Genomic DNA, 21,887 nt, shown 5'->3' with positions numbered 1-21,887 from the left:
TAGTCGTATTGCATTCCACTCAAACTCGTTTTGAGCTGACATTTCATTATTCGCAGAACCGAAGTTACAATCAATGCAGCTTCGTGGGTGTGCCAATTTACAGCTCCTACAAGCACTGCGGGCAATCAGCAACCTGATGCTGTAGGCAGGGCTTAAAAGGACCACGTATTATGTAAACATAATGTGGATGCCGATATTTGGCCACAATAAAACACAACACAGCATATGTCAAATGCATTGCTCTTGCTTTCTTACCACTCGTTCTTGACCTCCGACAAGAAGTCATTGCTGGGCGGCAGGCCATTAGGCATAGACTGGTTTAGCGCTATGTCCAGGTCTGGCCAGTAGTCCTCCAAAGGAGTCCACGCCCGATCCAGCAGTATCCTGAAAATTAAAAAAAAAAGTCCATTACTACATGAGACATCACATGTGATTAGTGTTGCAAAAGCAATGTAATAATCATGCATAAAAGTTAACACCCTGGCGACTAAGTACAGCAAAACTTCGATAATTCTATATCGGTTGAGTCAAAATCTCGGATAATTTCTAAAACTTACGTGTTCTTGAAATTCATAATGTGAAGTTTACCAAATAATTCAGGTCAGCTTGGTTAATTAAAAAATCAGGGTGTCATGAAAGAACACCCGTGTACGCTGCAAACTTGGGAACACCCAACATGGGCTGATAACATAGCATTCTACTATAACTAATAGTACCATATACAGTAAGATCTCGTTGATATGTTCCCTGTCCATAGTATTTCCCAATTCGTACGCTCAAAATCGTGGACATTGAAAATGTCCCATGGAGTTGCACTATATTTCTCCTGGTTAATATGTTCTCAGATAACATGATTTCCTGGCTACTGCATTTAAAATTTTGACAAGCTGTGGTCGTATAATACATTTATTGACCAAATGCACATGTCCAAACATACAAGTGGGCCAAACGTGAGGGCATGTGACATGAAGTGCTGGAATGAGGTGGCAGTCACCTGCTCTGGTGGCTTCTCTAGAGTGACTAGGTGCAAAAAGGCGAAGTACTACCACTCCCCAACAATAAAAAATAAAAAACTGCGCACTCGCATTCGAGAGAGCAGTTTTTGAGGGGTCCCAACATGAAGAGAAGAAAACGTGAGGTTTCTTCGCAGCGTCGTTGGGCCGCCGCCTCCTATCAGCAGCCGCCATCGGCCTCTGTGCGTGGGGAGGGTAGGTGCAAATTCTGCGCATTGACGGAGCAGGTGCTCAAGGCCAGCACAAAATGCGATGTTGTCTTTCCTGCCTCACAAGCCCCTCAACACACTTGCGTTAAAATGTATTAGTCACTGGACTATTCGTCCTCACTAGCATTGCCGTCGCCATCGCTGCTGTGGGGTCACAACATGTCGTCCTAACGTCATCGTCCAGCGAAATCCATCATGCCATCGCGTGGAACGGCTGGAAATTTTTCCTCGCTGCAGCCACCATATCTGTCCCACCCGCACTGAGGTGTCAAACTTGTGGCCCACCGCGCAGCTGTTCATTTCTTCAGCGTAAAGAGTGAAAGCCATCTTCAACGAGCACCAGACGCTTACCGGAGCTGGACAACAAATGATGATTGACGAAGCCCATTCAAAAGCGGTAAAACACGGCTGGAAGTTGTCAAACACATCCAACAAAGGCAAAGAGAAACTATGCGTGCTATTCATGACTGGCGTCAGCTCTTCCATCAGCCACCGACACTCCCCGTAAGCGCTGCCATTGTGAGTGGCAGGGCCGCTGCAACTGGAACAGCGGCCCTTTCAACAACTATCAACACTCCCTTGGATGCCGAGTGCGTAGTTGAAAGTAAAAAGAAAAATCCTTGCAAAAAAGCATGCAGACAAGCCGAATGCCATTGAGTAGAGCCGTAGAGCAAACAAAATTGCAACCACGCTTTAACATCACTGACATCTTGTTTCTCTCGCCTTTGTTTATGATGCTATGCTTTGGTTTCGATCCTTAGTCGACCGCCCCACTTTGGATTTTCAAATAAAAAAAGAAAAGGTCAATTTACAATCGTGTAAATATGGTACATGGCAGGAAGCATAGAGCTCCAAGTGGGAAAAAATAAAACAATTAGCCTTTGACCTCTGCTGGCCATGCAATTGTGTAATTACATGTCTATTGCTTTGAGCTATGTGTGTGTCGTGATGGCACACCACAGAAAACTACGCAACAAAGAATGAGCTGAAGACCCACACCTTTCTGGCCAAAGGCAGTGGGAGCATTGACTTGGTATATTTGGAGTCATTTTTTTTTTTTTTTTTGCCATTAAGGGGTGCAAGTTTGGGGGTTGACATATTCAGCGAAGGGATGGACACTACTGCCAACTTTCATCATTAGCAAGTCAAGAAAAAAGCTTTCTTTACATTACAACAATTTTGCTCAGCACATCCAGAGGAAGCTTGCAAAGAAGGTGCCAGCTGTATCAGTAACAAGGTGAACATACCGTGGAGAGAGCAACGCGCCAAGCAGCCTAACTACTTGGCGGAATGACACACATGTGCCAACACTCCGGCACCACAACCTTCCCTTCAATGACAAGAAAAGCTATCGCCAAGTATAGTGTGCTCAGACTGCGCCGCACAGCTGTAATCCCTATTTTGTGCGCGCTGCGCCTAACTTGTTGCACAAAATGCACTGTCCCAACCCTAGACGGACTGCTCGCACTCTCTTTCTGCCACCTGTTGCGGTGGGCAATTCGTAGAGAGTTTCACAGCACAAAAAAGAACACAACAGTAGGCCCCCCTCTGTGCATGCTCCTCACAGCTATGCTGCGTCGAATCAGTTTGAAAGGCAAATTTTCAGCTGGCACAGCACCAATGACTTGAAGCATCCGACCTCAACTGGCGCAAATGCACAAGTCGAGAGAGTTTTGAGTACAAAAGCACCTGCGAACAGCAATGAGTTCTGCTAATCACTGAACTACACCTAGAGAGATGTGCAACTACGCTCAAATTTCTGGCAACCGGGACCAGCGTTCATATCATCCACAGTAGAGCAGAGGGCTGTATGTAACAATCAAATTTCTGCCCACTGCACAAGATGCACTCTGGTCAGGGAATATTATGAATTCATATCATCCCGAAATTCGTATCAACTGGGGTCAGAACACCAAAATTCTACATATCTGCGGGCCAAGCCAGAAGAGAAAGAAGAAGCTTGTGCAACAGAAGCCATGAACCAAGCCATGGCCTAGTTTAGCCAGCGTATATATATTTGCCTTCTGTTCACTGCTTCTTCAAAAAAGTCAAGTGACCACATTTTGCTTGGCCGATCAGAAAATCTAGCTTTTTAAGTGCTTCATCTTGGCAGGAGCCCGGTGCAACAAAAAGATCTGTTGCCAGGGTGCAACAGCAGCAGTAGCTCACCTGCCCCCTCTGCCTATCCTCCGGCGGGCAAAACCAATACAGTGGGGCTTTGGCAGGTTCAGGGTGGTTAGGCAATACCGGAATTTGCGCTCGCCAGCACCTCCTTCCTCGGGACTGTACCAGGGGTAGTTACCGAGCCGCTCCAAAAGGGGCTGCACCAAGGTGATGCGGCAAGTGAGATGAGTCAGCTCCCAGCAATCACTCTTTACACAACTCACACAGGCACAAAACTTGAACTGAGTTTCTGAGAGAGACTGGTCGGGATGCCATTGACAATGAAGACCCAGAGGATGGGTCTCTGCATGCTTTGCTCCAAGCCACAGTGGAGATGTGGTATTACTTCCTGGCAGTATTCACAGGTGAGATTATAGCGAGCACATGCTGAACAATTGCACACCATTGCTGAATACTAAATTACAGAAAAGGCACATCTTCGCACTTATTAATCAACTAAAACCACTAAAGCGCAGATACGTCATAATGAGGAGCTTTAATTTAGCCGCTGTGCTGTTTCTAAAGAGTGCAATCAACAAAATAAACCAGTAGTACACAAGCAACATTATATATATATATATATATATAAAAAAGAGCTGCTATTATCCGATGCTGGCTGGATGCATTCCTCTCTACTTCCTGCCCCCTTTCTCTCAACACTCAAGTAATGTCCCACATCATCAACGCTACTGCATCTAGAATATAAAGTGGTCGCATTACAGCCGTCTACCTGGCACTAGCGCAGCGGTCAGCACCGTTCAGTGAATTATTGTGCACTCTTCATCACCGTCGATCACTGCTGTCACCAGCAACAGCAGCAGCCCAGTCACATCCACAGCTCAAGGGTGATTTCCAATTAGCTCTGTGCTCTGCCAGCTGTGGCCATAAATTTATCTCCATCCATCTCCATAAACTTCCTCATTTATGTTGATCTGACTCCCGCAGCCCTTTGCTATGTGCCTTGAAATCCACTGTTATGCCAACAAACCAAAGATGAGTGGAGCACTGATCATTAGCCTTACACAATATTTATGCCAGCATAGCATAATAATATTGAGGCTCAAAAGAAGAATGCTATTAGTCATCAGTTTCCATTTCTTCTTCCTATTCTTTCAGCTGTACAGTAACAGGGCGGTATGACAGTAACACGCAAAAGAAAACCCCTCCTATTTCCCTATTCCGTCAATGGACACCCTTTATCTTTGGTTAAAAGCTGTAAATTAGGGGTGTGCGAATATCAAATTTTTCGAATACGAATCGAATACGAATACTTGGTTCCGAATATCGAATCGAATATCGAATAATCAAGGTCAGATGCATTTAACCACTACAAAACATTATTTGAGCACCCAAGAACATCACAGTTCAACTATCAGTGATGAAATGAACACAAAAGATGTGTGTGGCTGCACAAAAAGTATCAAAGTCTCGAACATTATTCATATAAGAGTGGAAATATCAGAGAAGATAGCTAATACACAGCATTGATTAAGGCTAGCTTGCCATAAGTACAAAAGCGCGTTGCTGGGATGAACATAAAAGTTTGTCGTGAAGGAAAACCGGCTGCTCCACACGGTCAGGCAGTAGTAGTTCCCTTCTAGCTGAAGCGTCTTCTCCAGCCACAAATTCTTTACTTCTGTTTGAAAAGTGCCTGTAAATGTTGTGAATTTGTGTGTGTTTATATGCTTGTATTTTGTTTTGTCCCACCCTGCTATGATCTGTACAAGATCGCAGTATCTATAAATAAATAAAAATAAATAAATAAAAAAATGCCCTCTCACTTGGCACTGAACTGGCACGTATCCCACGCATAGCCACAAAGAAGCTCACCAGCGTAGTCAGCTACTGCATGGCCCAAAGTTACGCATTGCTCTGGGCGCCGCTATATTGTTATGTCTCTTTTGATAGGACTTGCGGACCGAAATGAACGCCGGTGCTCGCAATAGAATATTCGGCTGGGTACGAATATTCGCGTCGGATCGAAGACTCGAAACAACATGAATACTTAGATTTCGAATCGAATACGAATACTAAAAATATACTATTCGAATTATATTCGAAAATTTCGAATATTCGCACACCCCTACTGTAAATACTTAGGTATAATCCTCACCTCAGATCTCAGATAGAATGAACATGTTTCATACATTACAAAAAAAGGCTATGCAGAAACTCAGTTACATGAGAAGAACCCTGCGCAATTCAACACAAGAGATAAAACTCCTTGCCTTCAAAACTTTTATCAGACCCGTTCTTGAATACACTTCTGTAGTCTGGGATCCGTGCACTCAATTAAACATTGCCAAACTCGAAAGCATCCAAAAAAAGGCAGCTCGATTCATCTATAGCTCATATAGTTGGCGTACCTCAGCAACTGCACTTGTGGAAAAAGCTAACTTAGAACCATTACAATTGTGACGGTATTATGAACGAATGAAATACATGCATCTACTCTACAATAGTAAGATAGGTATTGATAGTAGCATTTATATCGAACCTGTTATACGGCGATGTACACGATAAACCATTCCAAAAAATTAAAAGAATATATGTGCCGAACAGATACCTTTCAAAATTCCTTTTTTCCGAGAACCGTCCGTCAGTGGAACGCTTTGCCTTCTGAAGCTGTGGAATGCCCGTCTGTCGAAACTTTCTTATCAAAATTGAAGGCCATCAGTTAGCTCAACGTAAGCGTTTTTGGTTCCCGCTATTGATATTGCTTTGTGGTTGGCATTATTGTGATTGCGGACGGATCAGCGTATGTCTACCGTTAGTGTTTATTTCCTCAAGCGTGCTATTGATGCCAGTGTTCTTGTGTTATGTGCCAGTGTTGTTTCTATATGCCTGAACAGCGCGAGCTTGTACAAAGCATTTTTCTTTCTTATTTTTTTCTTTTTTTTTTCTTCTCGGTGTTAATCTGCTCAAGCAGGCGGATGACACCATTCTTATCATTATCATGTCTTGTAGCACTTTTTCATTCTTTCTTTACCATGTATGCTCACTCCTGCCAAAGGCCTTCTGCGAAGGCTGGCAGTACCTCTGAAAATAAGAAAAAAATATACAAATAGATATGCTAATGCAAGCAATTAAACAATCACTGTTTTTTAAAGATCCAACTAATCAAAAGTCACTGCATGACATTACTTGGTAAGGTGCGAGTGCGGGTTAGTTGGTGATTCATAGTAAATGTAAAGCATGACAAACAAAGGGAAGTAAGAAAGACGACGGACAGACTGCCGCCTGTCTTACGTCCCTGTATTTGATGCATTTTACGCTTGCCATGACGTTACCTAAGTTTTAATATCTCAGGTTAAAACAGGGCCCTCACCTTACTGGACAATGACATTAAACACACACAACAGAAGCTGGCTGCAGAGCAATCAAAAGAGCAAGTGCACTCTGCAAATCTATGCACATCACCTAGCAGCAACTTTTATAGTGCTTGCATTGATGAGTTTGAAGAGATGGCTAAAGCGTGGGAGGCTTACAGCATGGTAGTTGCAGTATTTCTTCCTTCGGAAAGCATAAGGTCCATCCGGATCGTTCTCATCTTCATTGTCAGATGGCGATGTGACCTGGGTTCAAACGATTACATATAAGCAATGACATTCCACGCAAATACACTTGAGACATGAATGGATGCTCTGGAGCAAGATAGCATGTAGCAGCATGGACAATGCCGAATCCCCACGAAATTGCACTCAACAAATTACAGAACCTACTGCTAAATGCAGCATGCCCCCACAAAAATGGTCACGTAGTACAGCAGAACACCGCTATAGTAAACTCTGATATAGTGAAGTGAAACTGTGGTTCCATTTTGCCTTCCACTGACAAAAGCTTTTGTTTTTTGTCATTTGCTATAGTAAAGAGTGCCTGGCCACACTGACGTACTTCGCGCAGAATGATGACACCACAGCATGAGCGGTCTAGGACATCGCAGAGCCACAGACATGTAAACAGGGTCAGCTCATCAGTTGCGAGACGCCAACTACGGTCAATGATGCTTAAAACGAACACGACCGTCACGTGCCGTCTGTCTGGTATGTCATGATGTTCACAATGAGTGGACTGGTCACAATACAGATGACAACTGCTGACCCGCGGTGCAGTGATTATGCAGTATTTGTGAGTCAGCACTGGCCTGGCCAAGTACTCACGCCAGATGCCAGATTTTCGCGTGTCGCGATCAGCAGTGCGATCGGCATGGTGCATTTTGAAGCGATGAAAAGTCGCTTTTAAAGGAACTATGCAAAGAATTAAAAGCCACTTGTAAATGTTAGAAGTGATGCTCAGAAGCATTGACACCAAGTATGAGTCTTCGGAACTGAGCCAGCAATTTATTATGAATTTTTAAAAATCGTTTTTTAAAATTCGCGGGCCGTTTGGTGTCTTCGTAGGGAGCCATTTTGGAACCAAAATCGGGAAAACAGACGTCACTAGTCCCATGACGTCGGCAGGCCACCACACGCTGTCATTCGCTCGAGCCGCGGCAGCTACGACGTCACGGGCACACTTCCGGTAGCGGTGAAAATCGTCTGCTCGAGCCGCCGCGCGCCCCCCTCGGGCAAGCGCGATCCAGGGCATTGCCTTCGCACGTTCGGGAGCCAAGAAAGCGCAGAGACCGGAGAGACGCTGCCGACGCACGCTGCTCCTCGGGAGTGGGACAACCGGAAGTCGTCAGCGAATGACGTATTAATGGGCGGTGCCCAGTCCCGGAGCTGTTTTCTTTATTTTTTTATGGTGCCCCCCGCGTACGAGTTGAGGGGGGAGAGGAGGAGCGTGATTTTTAATCGTCTATAACTTAAGTTGTTATTGATGCTAGCTCAAAAATTCTTGTGCTGGGGTGACGAGTGATGGATTGCCTATCTTTACGTAATCTAGATAAATTTATTTCACAGTCCCTTGAAGTATGAGGCACGTATCAACAAGACACGAAATCTGTACTCACCAAAATGGTTATTACTGCGTATATGGAGGCACAGTGGCACTGCATGGCCGTTTTGCTGTGCTTTACTGGGTCACACGCATTTCTTAACCCTTTCAGGCACTTTCTACACAATTGCATATGCGTTGAACTCACGTTTTTTTCCTAGTGTGTGCTGCCCCTTGCAGTGATTTCATTATTTCAGGTGGAATTTCGCATCCTTCTTATATAAAGGGAAAATTACATCATTTATAAAAAATATTTAGGAAGAGAGATGTACAGCCAATAATTCATATTGCTCGTGTTCGTTACATCAAGGTTTGACTGTAGCAAAGGTTTTTGCTCATCAGAGTGACTTTACCATAGAGGTGTTCTACTGTATCACATACTAGGCACAGTGACCAAAAAAATAGGCAAAATGGCTGAAAAAGACACGGGGGCAATGAGCTCATAGCTAGCTTTACTACTTCCGTGTGCGCCATGCGCTTTCCCTCTATGCCTTAATGCCTGAAAAGTTGGCTTCTCTCACGGCTCTCCAGCTTGGTGGTGAAGCCACCTCAGAGAGCGCATTCGGTATCTGCCTCGCGATCCTAAACTTCGCACGTGCCGCGGGAGGTACATCGCCCCGACCAGACGCTCATTACTATAGCCGCTTCGAAAAAAAAAAAAAAGAAATGTTTACTATAACCAAAAAAAAGTACAGTCGTCTATGGAAGGCGAAATGGGAATGCAGCTTCACTTCACTATATCCGAGTTCTTACTGTAACAGAGTTTAGTTTAACGGGGTTCTACTGCACTAAGAGAGCAGGAACACACAGTGCATGCTCCCCAGAGGCGACGGCAGCATCAGTATGTGCAGTGGCAACGTTGCAAGCTCACCGGTGACAGTGCCTCATCATCCGAGCTGGGCATGTCCGAGAGGCCCATTTCCAGCTCCGACCGGGCGTAGCTCACTTGGCTTGGACACAGACTAGGAATTTCTTTGTTTCGACGCTTGGTGTATTCGCGCTTCTTCCGTGGTACCCCATCTTCAGACTGAAGCATACAATGACAGAGCACCCGCGTCACAAAATTTGCACACCAACACTCCGGAGGCACAGTTCCAGTACTTATAGATTACCGTCATAAAATGCTGCACGTGATGTCATGTGATGCTCGGACACATGGTAAGACATGTAGCGTACTGAGCTAGACAGATTAAAGAAAATGTCAATGGCTCGAAACCTGTAAACACTGACGTGGGAGGATATCAATATATGAACATCCACGGCACTGGTTCTAGAGTGTACAAACTAATTATAAACACTCATCAGTTCTGCTGACAGATGCAACCAAAGCAACAGCAAATTGAGGTGCGACAGCAGTAAACGATGGCTACTACACACAACCACACCAAGCACACCACCGTATCCTCGTGCAGTAATGCACATGAACTTGAATCCTCCATGTATCCACGCTTCTATACTTATATTTGTTAAAACTGCAACAAATAAAAAAAATCATTTTTGCATACTATTAAGGGTAACGTCATAACATCAAACATGCTGACATGGTGAAGTGGTTACAATTATACAGCCCACAATTGATAAAAGTCCTGACATGTGAAACTTGACCAGTCCAAATATTAACCTTATTAGTAAACAATGAGCCTGGTTGCCATGACAGGTAAAAAAAAAAAGAAAAGGCACACAATAATTTAAAACTTTGCAATATGTCTTTTAAACCTGGTTTAGTAACAAGAGCAGCCTGGCATATGAATAGCCCGACTAATGATAAGAGACATGAGTAGGCACTGATTACTGAAACAAGCAGTTAAAAAGGGACTAAAAGGTGGCCCAGAATACTTACACAAGCTACTTTAATGTTGAAAACGAAAGCCTGAAATTCTATTAAAACTGATTAGTACACTGCTTAGAAGTCCCAAGAGAAGACACGCTGCGTGCATTCCCAGCATACAACCTGGCCACTCTATTCTTGTGCTGTCCTCCTATTTGTGCCACTGGTTTCACTTCTAGATGTCAATTTTCTTTCTGAGGACAATCGGTATGCAAGTCCTATGTTTATGGAATCTTACTACTCAATTTTAGCTAGATCACAGACCAAATTCGACCAAATCGGACTTCTGGTAACAGACCAATAGAAAATCATTAACAATGCCTGAAACATCATTACTCACCCGGTGCTTTGATAACCTAGATTCTTGCCTTGACAATTGACTATTATTTACAGAAACATAGCTCGGCCTAGAATTCTTCATGGCCATGACCTCTGCCATGATCTGGCCACTGAAGTCACCCACTTGGTGCCTGCAAATGAAGTGCAAAGCCAGGTAAATATCTTTGCCGTGTTAACGGGAAAGGAAAAGTCTAAACACTAGAAAGCTAACATCCAAACAATAAGGCAAACATTGGAAAGACCATTACCACTTTCTTTTATGGTGGAAAGCCTGCATGTGGGCAGGTGTTTCAAAAATTCAATGTCACCTGCCCACAAGTGCACACCACGATATGCACTCCCTGATGTCGATAGTTAGCATGTCAATGCAATTTGCACAGTGCTCGTAAGCAAGTGGTCAAAACACTTTTTAAATAACCTGGCAAAACGAGATGCGAGGATTACAACAGTCGTAGGAAGCACAGGAATTGGACAATTGTTCATTCCCTTATTCGCAAGGTACAACAATGCTCTTGGAGCTTTTGGTTGACACCTGGCAATACTGATTGTCGCAAAGGCAGCACAATCTAAAAGTCTCATCAAGCTGGAGCCGTGTGCTGCAGGACAACTTCCGACTCACCTCTTCTCGAACACTTCTATCGTGAGGTGCAGATGTTCCCTTTTCGTCTTCTCCCTCCTTTTGACCATCTCTAGAAGCGTCCTGAAACAGCAATCAACAGCAATGAGCCCTACTGCATGCGAAAGAGGAGCTATTCCCATTTCGACACTAAAGCAGCCCAGCTATGCACCTGCCATTCCACTCTGCCTCGTCTCAAAGCATTTCGCTCGATAAACTGCCTTTGTAACTAAATATTACGAAAATTAGCTACGCACCACAAGATACACTTGCAACGGATAGCCTGCACCATCTCAATAAGCGCACTACAATTTGTTGCACTGAGTGGAGCGCACAAGAGCCACAACAGCAACGTGCCTTGCCCTAAAGCACTAACGCAGCTTCACTAGTGAGGGCGTGCATCATTTCCCTTCCCTTTGGTTTGCCACAGGCAAGAAACGGCTGAAGAATGTGCGCCAGAATATTCTAGGACTGCAGCTTAGTTTAGGCCATGTGAAGCTCTCATTACAATGATAGCTGATAGCAAAGATATTTTGCGGGTTCAAAAACTGAAGCACAATGATTGAAATGATGTTTGAAGGCAGAAAGCTTTCAAGACAGATTTATTCATTAGGAGTAAGGTCAATCAGCAGGCTCCACACTTTTTTTTTTTTTTTGCAAAATGGCACCTTTCAAATGAAACAGTTTTCTACGCAACGTTTTCTGTAACTGCTTCGTGACATCCCTCTAGGTGTAACTACTGCAGTGTCTTTGTTCATTTGTTTTTTTTTATTTCCACCTCCTTGTATGAAGAGAACCTCTTTCCACTGTTATTTTTTTAAGAAACCGGAATGCCCAGAAATCCATGCTGCACCTTCAAAGGTTCCTCACAGTGAACCTGCCAATGGCACAACAGTGATATGCGGCTGATTACTGACTTGAGCTTGTTATACAGGGTCTGTTCTGAAAGTAGTAGGACTGGTTTTTTCCTGGGCGAACGGGCAGAAGAGAGCTGGTCTGCGCGTGCAGGATCGTTGAAGGGGGATATTGGGAATGCTGGGGAAAATCGGCAGTCGGCTCTCGGCCGTTGAAGAGAGGAGGTCGCTTGTACTGTGAACCGCTGTCGAAACGTCACGTCACGCAGAATCAACGAGCGTTTACTGGATCAGGGATACGCGATCACATTTTGAGTAAATCTTGGTAAAACGGGCAAAGAGACTCACAAAATGATTAAGGAGGCCTACGGTGACGCTTCCATGGGTAGATCAGGTGTTTTTTGTGTGGCACAAGCTTTTCCGAGAAGGTAAGGAAAGAGTGGAGGAAGACGACCGCTCCAGACGCCCTTCGACCAGCAAGACCAACAAAAATGTGTAGCAAGTGAAACATTTACTTAACAGTGATCGTAGAATGAGTATCAGAATGATTGGTGATGACTTGAGCATTCCTCAAACCCAAGTTTTTGAGATCGTGACAAAAAAACTTATCCATGAGGAAAGCGTGCGCGAAGTTGGTGCCGGGAGTGTTGTCAGAGGAGGAAAAGGCCAACCGGTAGGATCTTCGTCATCTGAATGAGGACCCCGATTTTTTGTCCCGCACAAGGCGGCAACGCTGCCTCAGCCCCCCTACAGCCTCGACTTGGCCCCGCCAGACTTTTTTCTATTCCCGAGAATAAATTCGACGCTCGAGGGGAAACATCACGGATCAGTAGAGGTGGTTCAACAGGCCGTGACGAGGGAGCTAAACAGCATTCCGGTCCAGGTGTTCCTGTAGGCGTACGAAAACTGTAAAACTCATTGGCAGCAGCGTGTAGGTGCGGAAGGGTGCTACCTTGAAAAATTGTAATCGTTTGTACTATTCTCTTGAATAAATTTTGTTTAAAAAAAATGAGTCCTACTACTTTCAGAACAGACCATGTATATAGTCTTTTGCAAGACTACTTATTATCCACAAGTTGCGAGCTAAACATTTTCACTATCTCTGCCCTCATCAGCTGTGAAACATTAGCTGAGCTGCTCTTTTCAAACAACTCTTCAGCACTGTCAACACTGGTATCCATGACTGCAGTAGGTGGCCTGCCAGAACACTCACTGTCACTCATTTGTATGCTACCATATCTAACAAACTTCACAAAAAAAAAGAAGCTAAATGGTACAATTACAGTCTAGAAACAATACTTCCGCACAAATACTTACACTGCTCTACTTAAGTCCCTTCGCAGTTTCAACATTTTTTCGTAGGATGCTTCATCATTTTTCCGGTTCTGAAGACAAACAAAAATGACACACGAATTCATGGTCATCAACAACCACATCACGTCTACTGTAGAATAAGAACTTCCATCTCCCCACGAATGCTTCCAGCCCCCAATCAGACCCATTACACCGCATGCTTCCCACATGCTTTCCACTTCCATGTCTTCCCTTACCCCTGCCTCTCCTGCTTTGTTCCTCGCACCTCAGCACCCACACTATTAGAACCAGTAATGCAATACGAAGTTGCGCCATGACACTGTACTTGAAATTGTACTGCCATTGGTGCAATGCCGGCACGCAACACTGGCACACGTGCCCAGCATGTGAGGGAGACCAGCAGCACAGCAAATACGAAATAGTGAGGGGAATTGGCACTGGTAAGGTAAGGTATTGGATCATAAACTAGGATTGGAAAGGCTCCTGCACAGGCTCACCCTTAAGGCCCAGCAGGGCTACAGAGGAGTAGGCAAACAATGCAGCGTGCAGCAGTGAACCTTTTCTCTCAGACATCCATAATTTAGCCAATAATTTGCTTTCGAGAATTCTTGACTGAAGGCTTTGCATATACCACGCATAATAACTGCCAGTTGAGAAAATCTTCTTCCAACTAAATGCGGTCTGGATTCTTTAAAACGTGACACATGCTACTTCCGCAGCCCAGTCAAACTTGCGATAGATGGAGAGTTGCACTCACTTTTCTTGTCTGCATTTTTTCTGTTCTTCTTCGAAAGGCAACATATGGATTGCTGTTGTTTGATCCATCCCGCTTTTCAGATTTTACTGTAGGCACCAAAGGGCATTGCTAAAAGAGGGAAATCAAACATTTCTATCGTGAGCACCCAAGCAAACAGCACAGCTAGCAGAGACAGGCACACCAGAGGTGCCACACCAATGCAAGCTTGTAGATGCAACACTCAGATAGTAACACAGCACATACCAGAGGATGTAAAGAATAAGTTTATTTGTAAAAGCATTAGAGCAAATTAGCTGCTCCTTAGGTAGCAGCAGTACCTGAGTTATTCCCTTACACACATTTTTCCATTGTAGATGGCTACAGTTAGGCCTTGTGTCAGGCCTCCTCGCACACAGTGAAACAGCACTGGAATGAACTTCAAGGGACTTCAAGGGCTTTAGTGAAAATCTGCTAAATTAAAAAGGCATGCAATGCCTTATTTTGATGAACCGAAGCAAATATGCATTAAGCATTCAAAATGGAACCTGAAGGCATTTAATATCGAATATTCCCAGCATGCAGTGATGTGTACTCAGCACTCCAGAAAACTGCAGTAATTCTCTCAACTTCGGCATTCAGAATGTAGAACACTTCGCTACTCCATCAACTATACCAAAAATCTCTTCTGTTAGGCGACTTCGAAATGAACAAGAATAAAACATTCAATGCTACTAGCCACAAGAATTGCCACACTGATCAAACATACTAAAGCTGCAGTTAATAAATGAACTGGGCTTCTTGACCAAAAATAGATTCACAATTAGCACCTGAAAGAGTACAGACTAACTAAGCACACATAATTATTAAGCTTTAGAATCTTCAAAAGAATCACTTGCAAAAATATCCTTGAAGACGGCTACCTGCTGTGACCTCTACTAGAAGCTAGCAGATGCACAGTCCCGTCAAAAGAATACAGCCCAAGGGGTTTGCTTCTTTGGTGTTTAGCAAGGCTCCCCAGCCCATCAAGCAGTCCAAACCTTGGGAGGATTCAGGAGGCAAAGCCATTCCTCATTCGAGATGACGGTTGCTGAGGATGCATAATGAGACATGCTGCAGGCCTAACAAGCAAACCCCTTGAGCTGTACACTTTTGACGGGGGGCGTACATACCCCTTATGAGCCCCAAACTGACGTATGCAGCCAATACATCAAACAGCAGTGTCCAGCAACTGGCGAGCACTTAATTCCACAGTGGGCCAACAAAAAGCATTATAAAAATGTGGGGCCCACATAAGACTCACCAATGATATGAGCCTATTATATTAGCTGTCCTTAATAAACATGATTCTTGGCAATGAGGGGCAGTGTTAGGGCATTGGCCATAGCTCCTCGCACAGTTATAAAGGTGAAGACAACTCGCATGACAACCCCGCTTCCCTGAAATGTATTCCCCGCTCTAATACAGTGAAGTACCCACCGTTCGTAACCTTTTATTGAGCCAATAGTCGTAGACGGCAATGATGAGATCATCATCTTCTTTTAGTAGTGTCTTCGCCTCGTGCAACGTAACCACCTAGTAAAAATGAAGCGAAAAATACGGGTAAATTATACGATACAATGATCCCAACAAAAATCGGTTCTATAACAATCAGCTGCTCACAGAGGTTTCTGGAATGCAAAAGACACAAATATATTCCTCATGACCTCGACGCACAGGATGGAAATGCAAGGTGCACTGCTTCACTACTGCCATTGCACATCAGTTAAAACAAATTGGGCTTTTTAGTGTGCCAACGCTTATAGAGGGCATTCCCCACATTTACCTGTTATGTGCATGTTTTTTTGGTTGTCTGATGCTTGCTTTATAGCAGGCTGCCCACCACCCCACCAAGTGGTGGGTAACCTACCCAGGTGTTAGTTTGAGTGTGTGCGTGAGCCTCGCAACCTGTTTACCGTGGCAGGTGGCAGTTCCAATTAATCACGAGGTTGCTCGGCAAGGCAGCACCTGACAGAGCAGGGCAGTGGCGCATCGCGTAACCGCTGCACCACTATGCCAGCAGTCATACGAGGACTCCCAGGGATCTATGAATGTAAAGTAGAGAATGTCCAATTCTGCATACATGGGCATTAACGCATTATCGCTACCTGAACAACTTCCATCCTTGAACAATGCATCAGAACACCAGAACCGAAGTGAAAACCGAAGTGCTAGTGCACATAATTTGCACATGGCCTAACTACGCAAGTCGACTGTCATTTTGTGTGTGCATGCGTGTGCGTAGTTTTCGTGTACTCAGAGCTTACAGTAGTAGCAGGTTACAACATGCAATTTCTAAACTGATATGGAAATAACTGAAATGCACAATCAATAAGCACCAAAACTATACTGCCCCACAGAATATGAAAAGAACTACGCTTCTCAAACATCCAAGGTGTTTGTTGAACCACCCGATGTTAAAAGATTATGATACGAGTGCTAACATGCAGATCTGAAAGAAGAAAAAAAAAAAGAAGCTAGCACAACCCCACGTTCAACCAGGCTGGCAATAGCTAACGCTGCGCCAGCACATTCCTACAAGTCTCACAAGTATACACAGAGGCAGCTCTCACTCAACGTTCACATGATCCTTAGGTACTTGTGAAAGGCTATTAGAATTTTAGGATCATCAACAGAAGGATAAAAAAATTTTAAAGTACAAAACTATGTCACAGCTTATTTAGTGAATTAATAGCAATGCCTTCTTCACTGACCAAAAGTATGGAAAAAAAAAAACTAGTGCACTATTTTGATATACTCTTGCACATTTGTTGCTGAGTATATCACATTTGGTTATGATGGCTTGATTCGAAATCAAAGCAAACATACCCAGTGAAAAGATTTTATTTTAAATTAATGCGAGCAGTTGGAGAGTTGGAGGCAGCCTGCACCAAAAATGAGGAGCGGGCAGAAGCACTAATGAATTGCTGCCTATCGAGACCCACACCAGGTTGTGTGACCTGAGCAAGGGTGCTAAATCAACCAGAAATGCTTGTGAAAAAAGAAGGCTGCATTTGACAACTACCCACTCAAGACATATGCACGCATAAAACATGGGACTTAGTTCACCCGACTAACAGATATCCCGCAGAGATAAGTGCATCCGCATTTACAGTTTCAAGCCTTTTCATAGATGCAACCTGTAACACTGTCCACAAGTTAAAGTTAAATCATTTTTAAGCTGGCGGGGACGCTGTACATGATTTGCTGAGAAACTCATTTCAGGACAGCTTCTACCACTTATGTGGCAAGCAACGTCATTCATTTTGCAAGATGCTAACAAGATTTGCAAGCTCATTTCATTCCTGTGCACAAATGTGAAAGTGGGATTTTTTCATCACATGCATTCTTTCAAACACAGGGGGCATCTGATTCACTCAGTCAAAAATTCATTTATTTGGTGCTTATCATTAAACGCCCATAAGTAGAAGCACTTCAGCACAATTCTAATTAGCAAAGTTTCTGAGGTAAACTGGTATCCATTTCATGAACGCCACCCATAAAGCAAAAACAAAAATTGAAGGGGACACTTTGACCGATTAATGCCCTTACATGCGAAACTGGTCATTTTTGACTTTACATCAGACTTTACATGCCTAGCGGAACCTCAACGTTACAGCATGTTTTTTTTTTTTTTCCATCACTCTTACTCAAACGAAAATTATTAACCCAGCTTCCTTCCTTGCAGAAATGGTTACACTTTATACTTGCGGAGACTGGGCCAGCGCTCCATACACTTAATGCACCGCTGGCTCACTAATGACGTAAGTGCGACAGCCCAAGTCATTCAGAAAGGGACAGGGCAGTAAATAAATATTTTTTATTAATAACCAAAGCCGCCACCACAAGACCCCAGCGAAAAAATCCGTCGACTTCGCAAACGCAGAAGCGTAAACATCGTACGACGTAGGAAAGACGGGAGAGGAGATGGAGAAACGCCCTGCAAGGAAAAGGCCTAAGAAAAGAAGACAAAAAAAAAAAAAACAGCCACACGCGAGAACATGGGAAAGACGCGTGACGGAGCGAGTCATGCGGAGGAGGGACGCGGGCGCGGCCTCCTCCTCACAGCGCGGGAACGAGCGCGGCAGCGGACGAAAGACGTCGACGGAAGCGGATGGACAACTACAAGAGACGGCGGTGTTCCTCGTCGAGGCACTCGCCGAACGCCACGCTTCACGTCACTCACAGACACCGCGCCATGCAACCCAACAACAATCGCCGACCATTCAGCGCGTCGCATTATCGTTTTCCTTTCGTCTGGTTATCGTGCTAGAGCACCAAAAGTCTGGTTTCCATGATTCCACGGCAAAAAAAAATTAGTGAAACCTACGTCGGTTTAAGAAAAAAAAAAAAAAACTAAACACTCTTCAAAACAGATTGCAACTTTAGAAGACGCTACGATTCCCTGCTTCCTATGAAGTCAGAACATGACAGTAATTGTCGGCAACGACGGACATGACACTCGAGACGATTTCCCGACAACGGGAACGGCCAGTCACAGCGCCGTGACGTCAACGCGCGCGTTATCGCCAGAGAAAGCTGGAGTGAGACGGTGGAAGGGGGGGGGGGAGGGAAGGGGGGGGGTGCAAAGAGGCAATGGCGTCACCTTCGGTGAGGCCATACGAGGGGCGCAGCGACCCTCCGCCACGCAGATCGTGCGCCCTTCCCCCTCACAACGCAAACGTGTCCGCGAACGTACGCGTCCTTGAACGCACACGTGAGGCTTCTCTCTCTCTGCAGAGAAAGCATCGGCCGTTGTTCTGCCTCTCTCTCTCTCCACAAATACACTCTCGCTTCTACCAAAAATCCCACTCGCTACAGGCCGCGCTCCACCAGGCAGCAGACGCGTGAGAGCAGCGGCAAACGAGGGGAAGAGGTGGACGCGAAAGATCTGCAGCGCAGCAAGAACGCCGGAGAAATCCGGCGCGCACGAAACGTACCAGGCCACATGGCTCGGCGCTGGCCTTCCTATCTGCGCTTAGGTCGGTCGCGCCAACCTCCATTACGGTAATGGTCGGCCGCAGTAACTCTCGCGATGCCCCCCGCACCAAGAGGGGAGGGGAGAGGAGGCATAATAGTAATCCGCAGCTCCGGTCAAAGGCTGCTCTCAAAACGCCGGATCCCTCACGAGGGAGAGGAAAACGAAACTTTGTAGGCTGGCGATGGCACCGACGCGCATGAGAGCGCGGCAGCAGCGCCGCAGACGCTCGTTCCCCCACTTTCGGCGACGCCTTCCGCCGCCGGGACCGGATCGAGGAACTGGGGCGGCGAGACGGCGGCATCTCCCGCGAGGTCGATAAACGAGCAGAGCGAGCGGGCCTGCACAATGGACGCCTCCGCACGCAGTGCCGGGCGGCTCGTCGTCAATGGGATGTAACGCAGTAACTAGGTCCCCCCCCCCCCCCCCGCCTCCCGCTCAAGAGGTTACAGTAGAGAGCCGAAAGGCAGGCATTTCGCCGCAGGTACCAAATCTGAAGCGTTCATACAGAACCATATAGGCGCACACACAGTTTTCAGTGCATCTTCAAAACCTCTAGCGAGCGCCCCATTCTCATTTTTACAAGCTAAAAAAAAAAAAAATGGCTGAGGCTTAGCTAAGGTTAAGCCTAGTCAGATGCGAAGCATATTGATGGCTAGGCTTGGTAAAGTTCCTCGCTTTGTTCTTCAGTTGTTGTAGAACGTTGTCGCCGAGCCGCATATTGAGCACGCCGCGTAGCCAGACGTTCATCCTGCTCTTCATCGGTCTCTGTGGCACGCTGAAGCTTTCGCTTCTCGTTCAAATCAGCCCTGCTTCTAGGCGGCATCCCAACACCTGGCCGCCTCGTAAGTGCCCGGAGAGCGAGGCAAGCTCAGCTTTATACCGCTGCTGTAGCGTCACGTGGTCAGCTGCAGCGCCTCTGATGTGGAGCCTCCACCGCCGCGGCCGACCGCGCGAGCCGGCAGCCCATCTCTCCTCTGCTGTGACGTCATGTTGTCACGTGGTCAGCCGCCGCGCCTCTGATGTGGAGCCTCCACCGCCGCGGCCGACCGCGCGAGCCGGCAGCCCATCTCTCCTCTGCTGTGACGTCATGTTGTCACGTGGTGTCACGTGGTCACGCTAAAGGTCAATGGTAGCTCCACCGCCGCGCTCGACGGGCTGTAGTGTAGCTCTAGTAATATGCTTCGCATAAATGAAAAAAAAAAAAGAAATAGAAAGACTCCAGTTCTGTGTGGGTATGCATGCCTAGGTGAAATGTTAAAATAACTTCAGTTCGATCACTCACTGCCTTTAGAGCTTAATTGGTTGAGTTTGTTTACAAGAATAATAGGTAAAAAAAAAAGGCACAGATCAACACATTCACAGCTCTTCCTGCAAAACTGTCAAATAAAAGCGACACCAGAGGAGAAAATTTCAATACATGGTGCATTTATATCGTGTACTAGATGCATTCAGTCATACCTCAGAACATCCACTTACTAATGAGGAGTTGGTCAAGTATTGTGAAATAACAGTCCGTGCAAGCTATGAAGAGGCCTTCATGTCCTATTTGTTAAGAGCTTGCCACTGCCAATTATGCAACGCAGCACAGCACAAAGTACAATACAAGCCAAACCACTTGCTCGGCGTGTTCGCTTCATCCACGTACCAAGACGCTGGGCTGCATAACCAGCCCTACGAGGACTATTATTGCAGAATTTAAATATGCCCACACGTACAGTCTCTACACATCAGTCGTGACAGTGGCTTGGCGGTGACAGCGAAGCTGCCGACTCCTCGGCATTAGGATTTTCTTGCCAGAACCATCGCCTCAGCCCTCAAAAGCATCGCACGCTGTGTGGGGTCGGAGACACTGAATGCAGGCCTCAGTTCTTTGTGAGAACTTCGTCGGAATCGGGATTGGGATTCATGGTAACGTTGGTGAAACGTAAATGAAGCGACGACGCCTGATAGAAGCCTTCAATGTCCGGCCGGCTGTAGTTTTCATTTCGGCTGCAGCAAGGTGGGAGCGCAGCGTTTGCCACCAGCAATCATGGAGTCCTCGTTTCTGCTTCCGCCACTTTACGTCACTCTTTTCTTATTTTGTCATCAGAGGATCCCGAATTTGAATCAGAAGCGGCGGGAAAAAGTAAGTTTTCCAACTTTGAATCCAAATCTCTCAGCAATAACTGCACCTTGCGCTGCCGGACAAGCGGAAACAAAGCCGCGAAATGCTGAACTATCGGATCTTACCAACAAAAAAATTCTGATAGCGTTGTCCTCAGTGCCCCTTTAATAGGCCAAGCTTGTATCTCCTCTCCAGCCGCTCACAATCATTGTTTGTGCTCGCGTTTCAGTTGTTTTGTTCGCATTTGACACTGATGGTACAGTCGCAAATGGATGAAACGCGGTAATGCGAGCACTCGGCAGTCTGCACATTCAATACTTGGTTTAGGTTTATTAGTGTTTAACGTCCCGAAGCAACTCGAGCTATGAGGGACGCCGTTGTGAAGGGCTCCGGAGATTTCAACCACCTGGGGTTCTTTAACGTGCACTGACATCGCACAGCACACGGGCCTCTAGAATTTCGCCTTCATCGAAATTCGGCTGCCGCGGCCGGGATCGAACCAGCGTTTTTCGGGTCAGCAGCCGAGCACCGTAACCAGTGAGCCACCGCAGCAGGTCATTCAATACTTGATGAAGCGTAATTGCTTGCTCTGGTAGAATGCAACAAATATAGAGTGAAAAATCCTTCAACAAAGGCCACAGGAAATTAAATACGCGAGCGTAAGCTTGAAGCACTATGTTCCATTCAGACTGATTTTACACTGTGCTGATATGGCACATTTTTACTTTGTACTAGATGTGGTGTGCCGCCGGCTAGTGT

The 21,887-nt window shown here is 45.6% G+C and overlaps 1 protein-coding gene across 1 annotated transcript in view; it reads right to left on the bottom strand.

Annotated features, from left to right (window-relative positions):
* E(Pc) (Enhancer of Polycomb) overlaps window positions 1-21,887 on the bottom strand; it is a 59,416-nt gene that overhangs the window by 13,204 nt on the left and 24,325 nt on the right. The window contains exons 4-12 of the mRNA XM_089548240.1: window positions 15,484-15,579; window positions 14,029-14,136; window positions 13,275-13,342; window positions 11,107-11,187; window positions 10,489-10,618; window positions 9,192-9,347; window positions 6,874-6,960; window positions 3,392-3,543; window positions 256-384 (exon numbers count right to left, since the gene is read on the bottom strand). Coding sequence (XP_089404366.1) covers window positions 256-384; window positions 3,392-3,543; window positions 6,874-6,960; window positions 9,192-9,347; window positions 10,489-10,618; window positions 11,107-11,187; window positions 13,275-13,342; window positions 14,029-14,136; window positions 15,484-15,579 — 1,007 coding nt within the window. The remainder of the gene's footprint in view (window positions 1-255; window positions 385-3,391; window positions 3,544-6,873; window positions 6,961-9,191; window positions 9,348-10,488; window positions 10,619-11,106; window positions 11,188-13,274; window positions 13,343-14,028; window positions 14,137-15,483; window positions 15,580-21,887) is intronic.

This window comes from Amblyomma mixtum, chromosome 6, assembly GCF_055824585.1.
Source record: "Amblyomma mixtum isolate Tamu chromosome 6, ASM5582458v1, whole genome shotgun sequence".
NCBI classification, from domain to species: Eukaryota; Metazoa; Arthropoda; class Arachnida; order Ixodida; family Ixodidae; genus Amblyomma; species Amblyomma mixtum.
The sequence above is the reverse complement of the archived record's forward strand: the minus strand, read 5'-3'. Positions and strand labels throughout refer to the sequence as shown.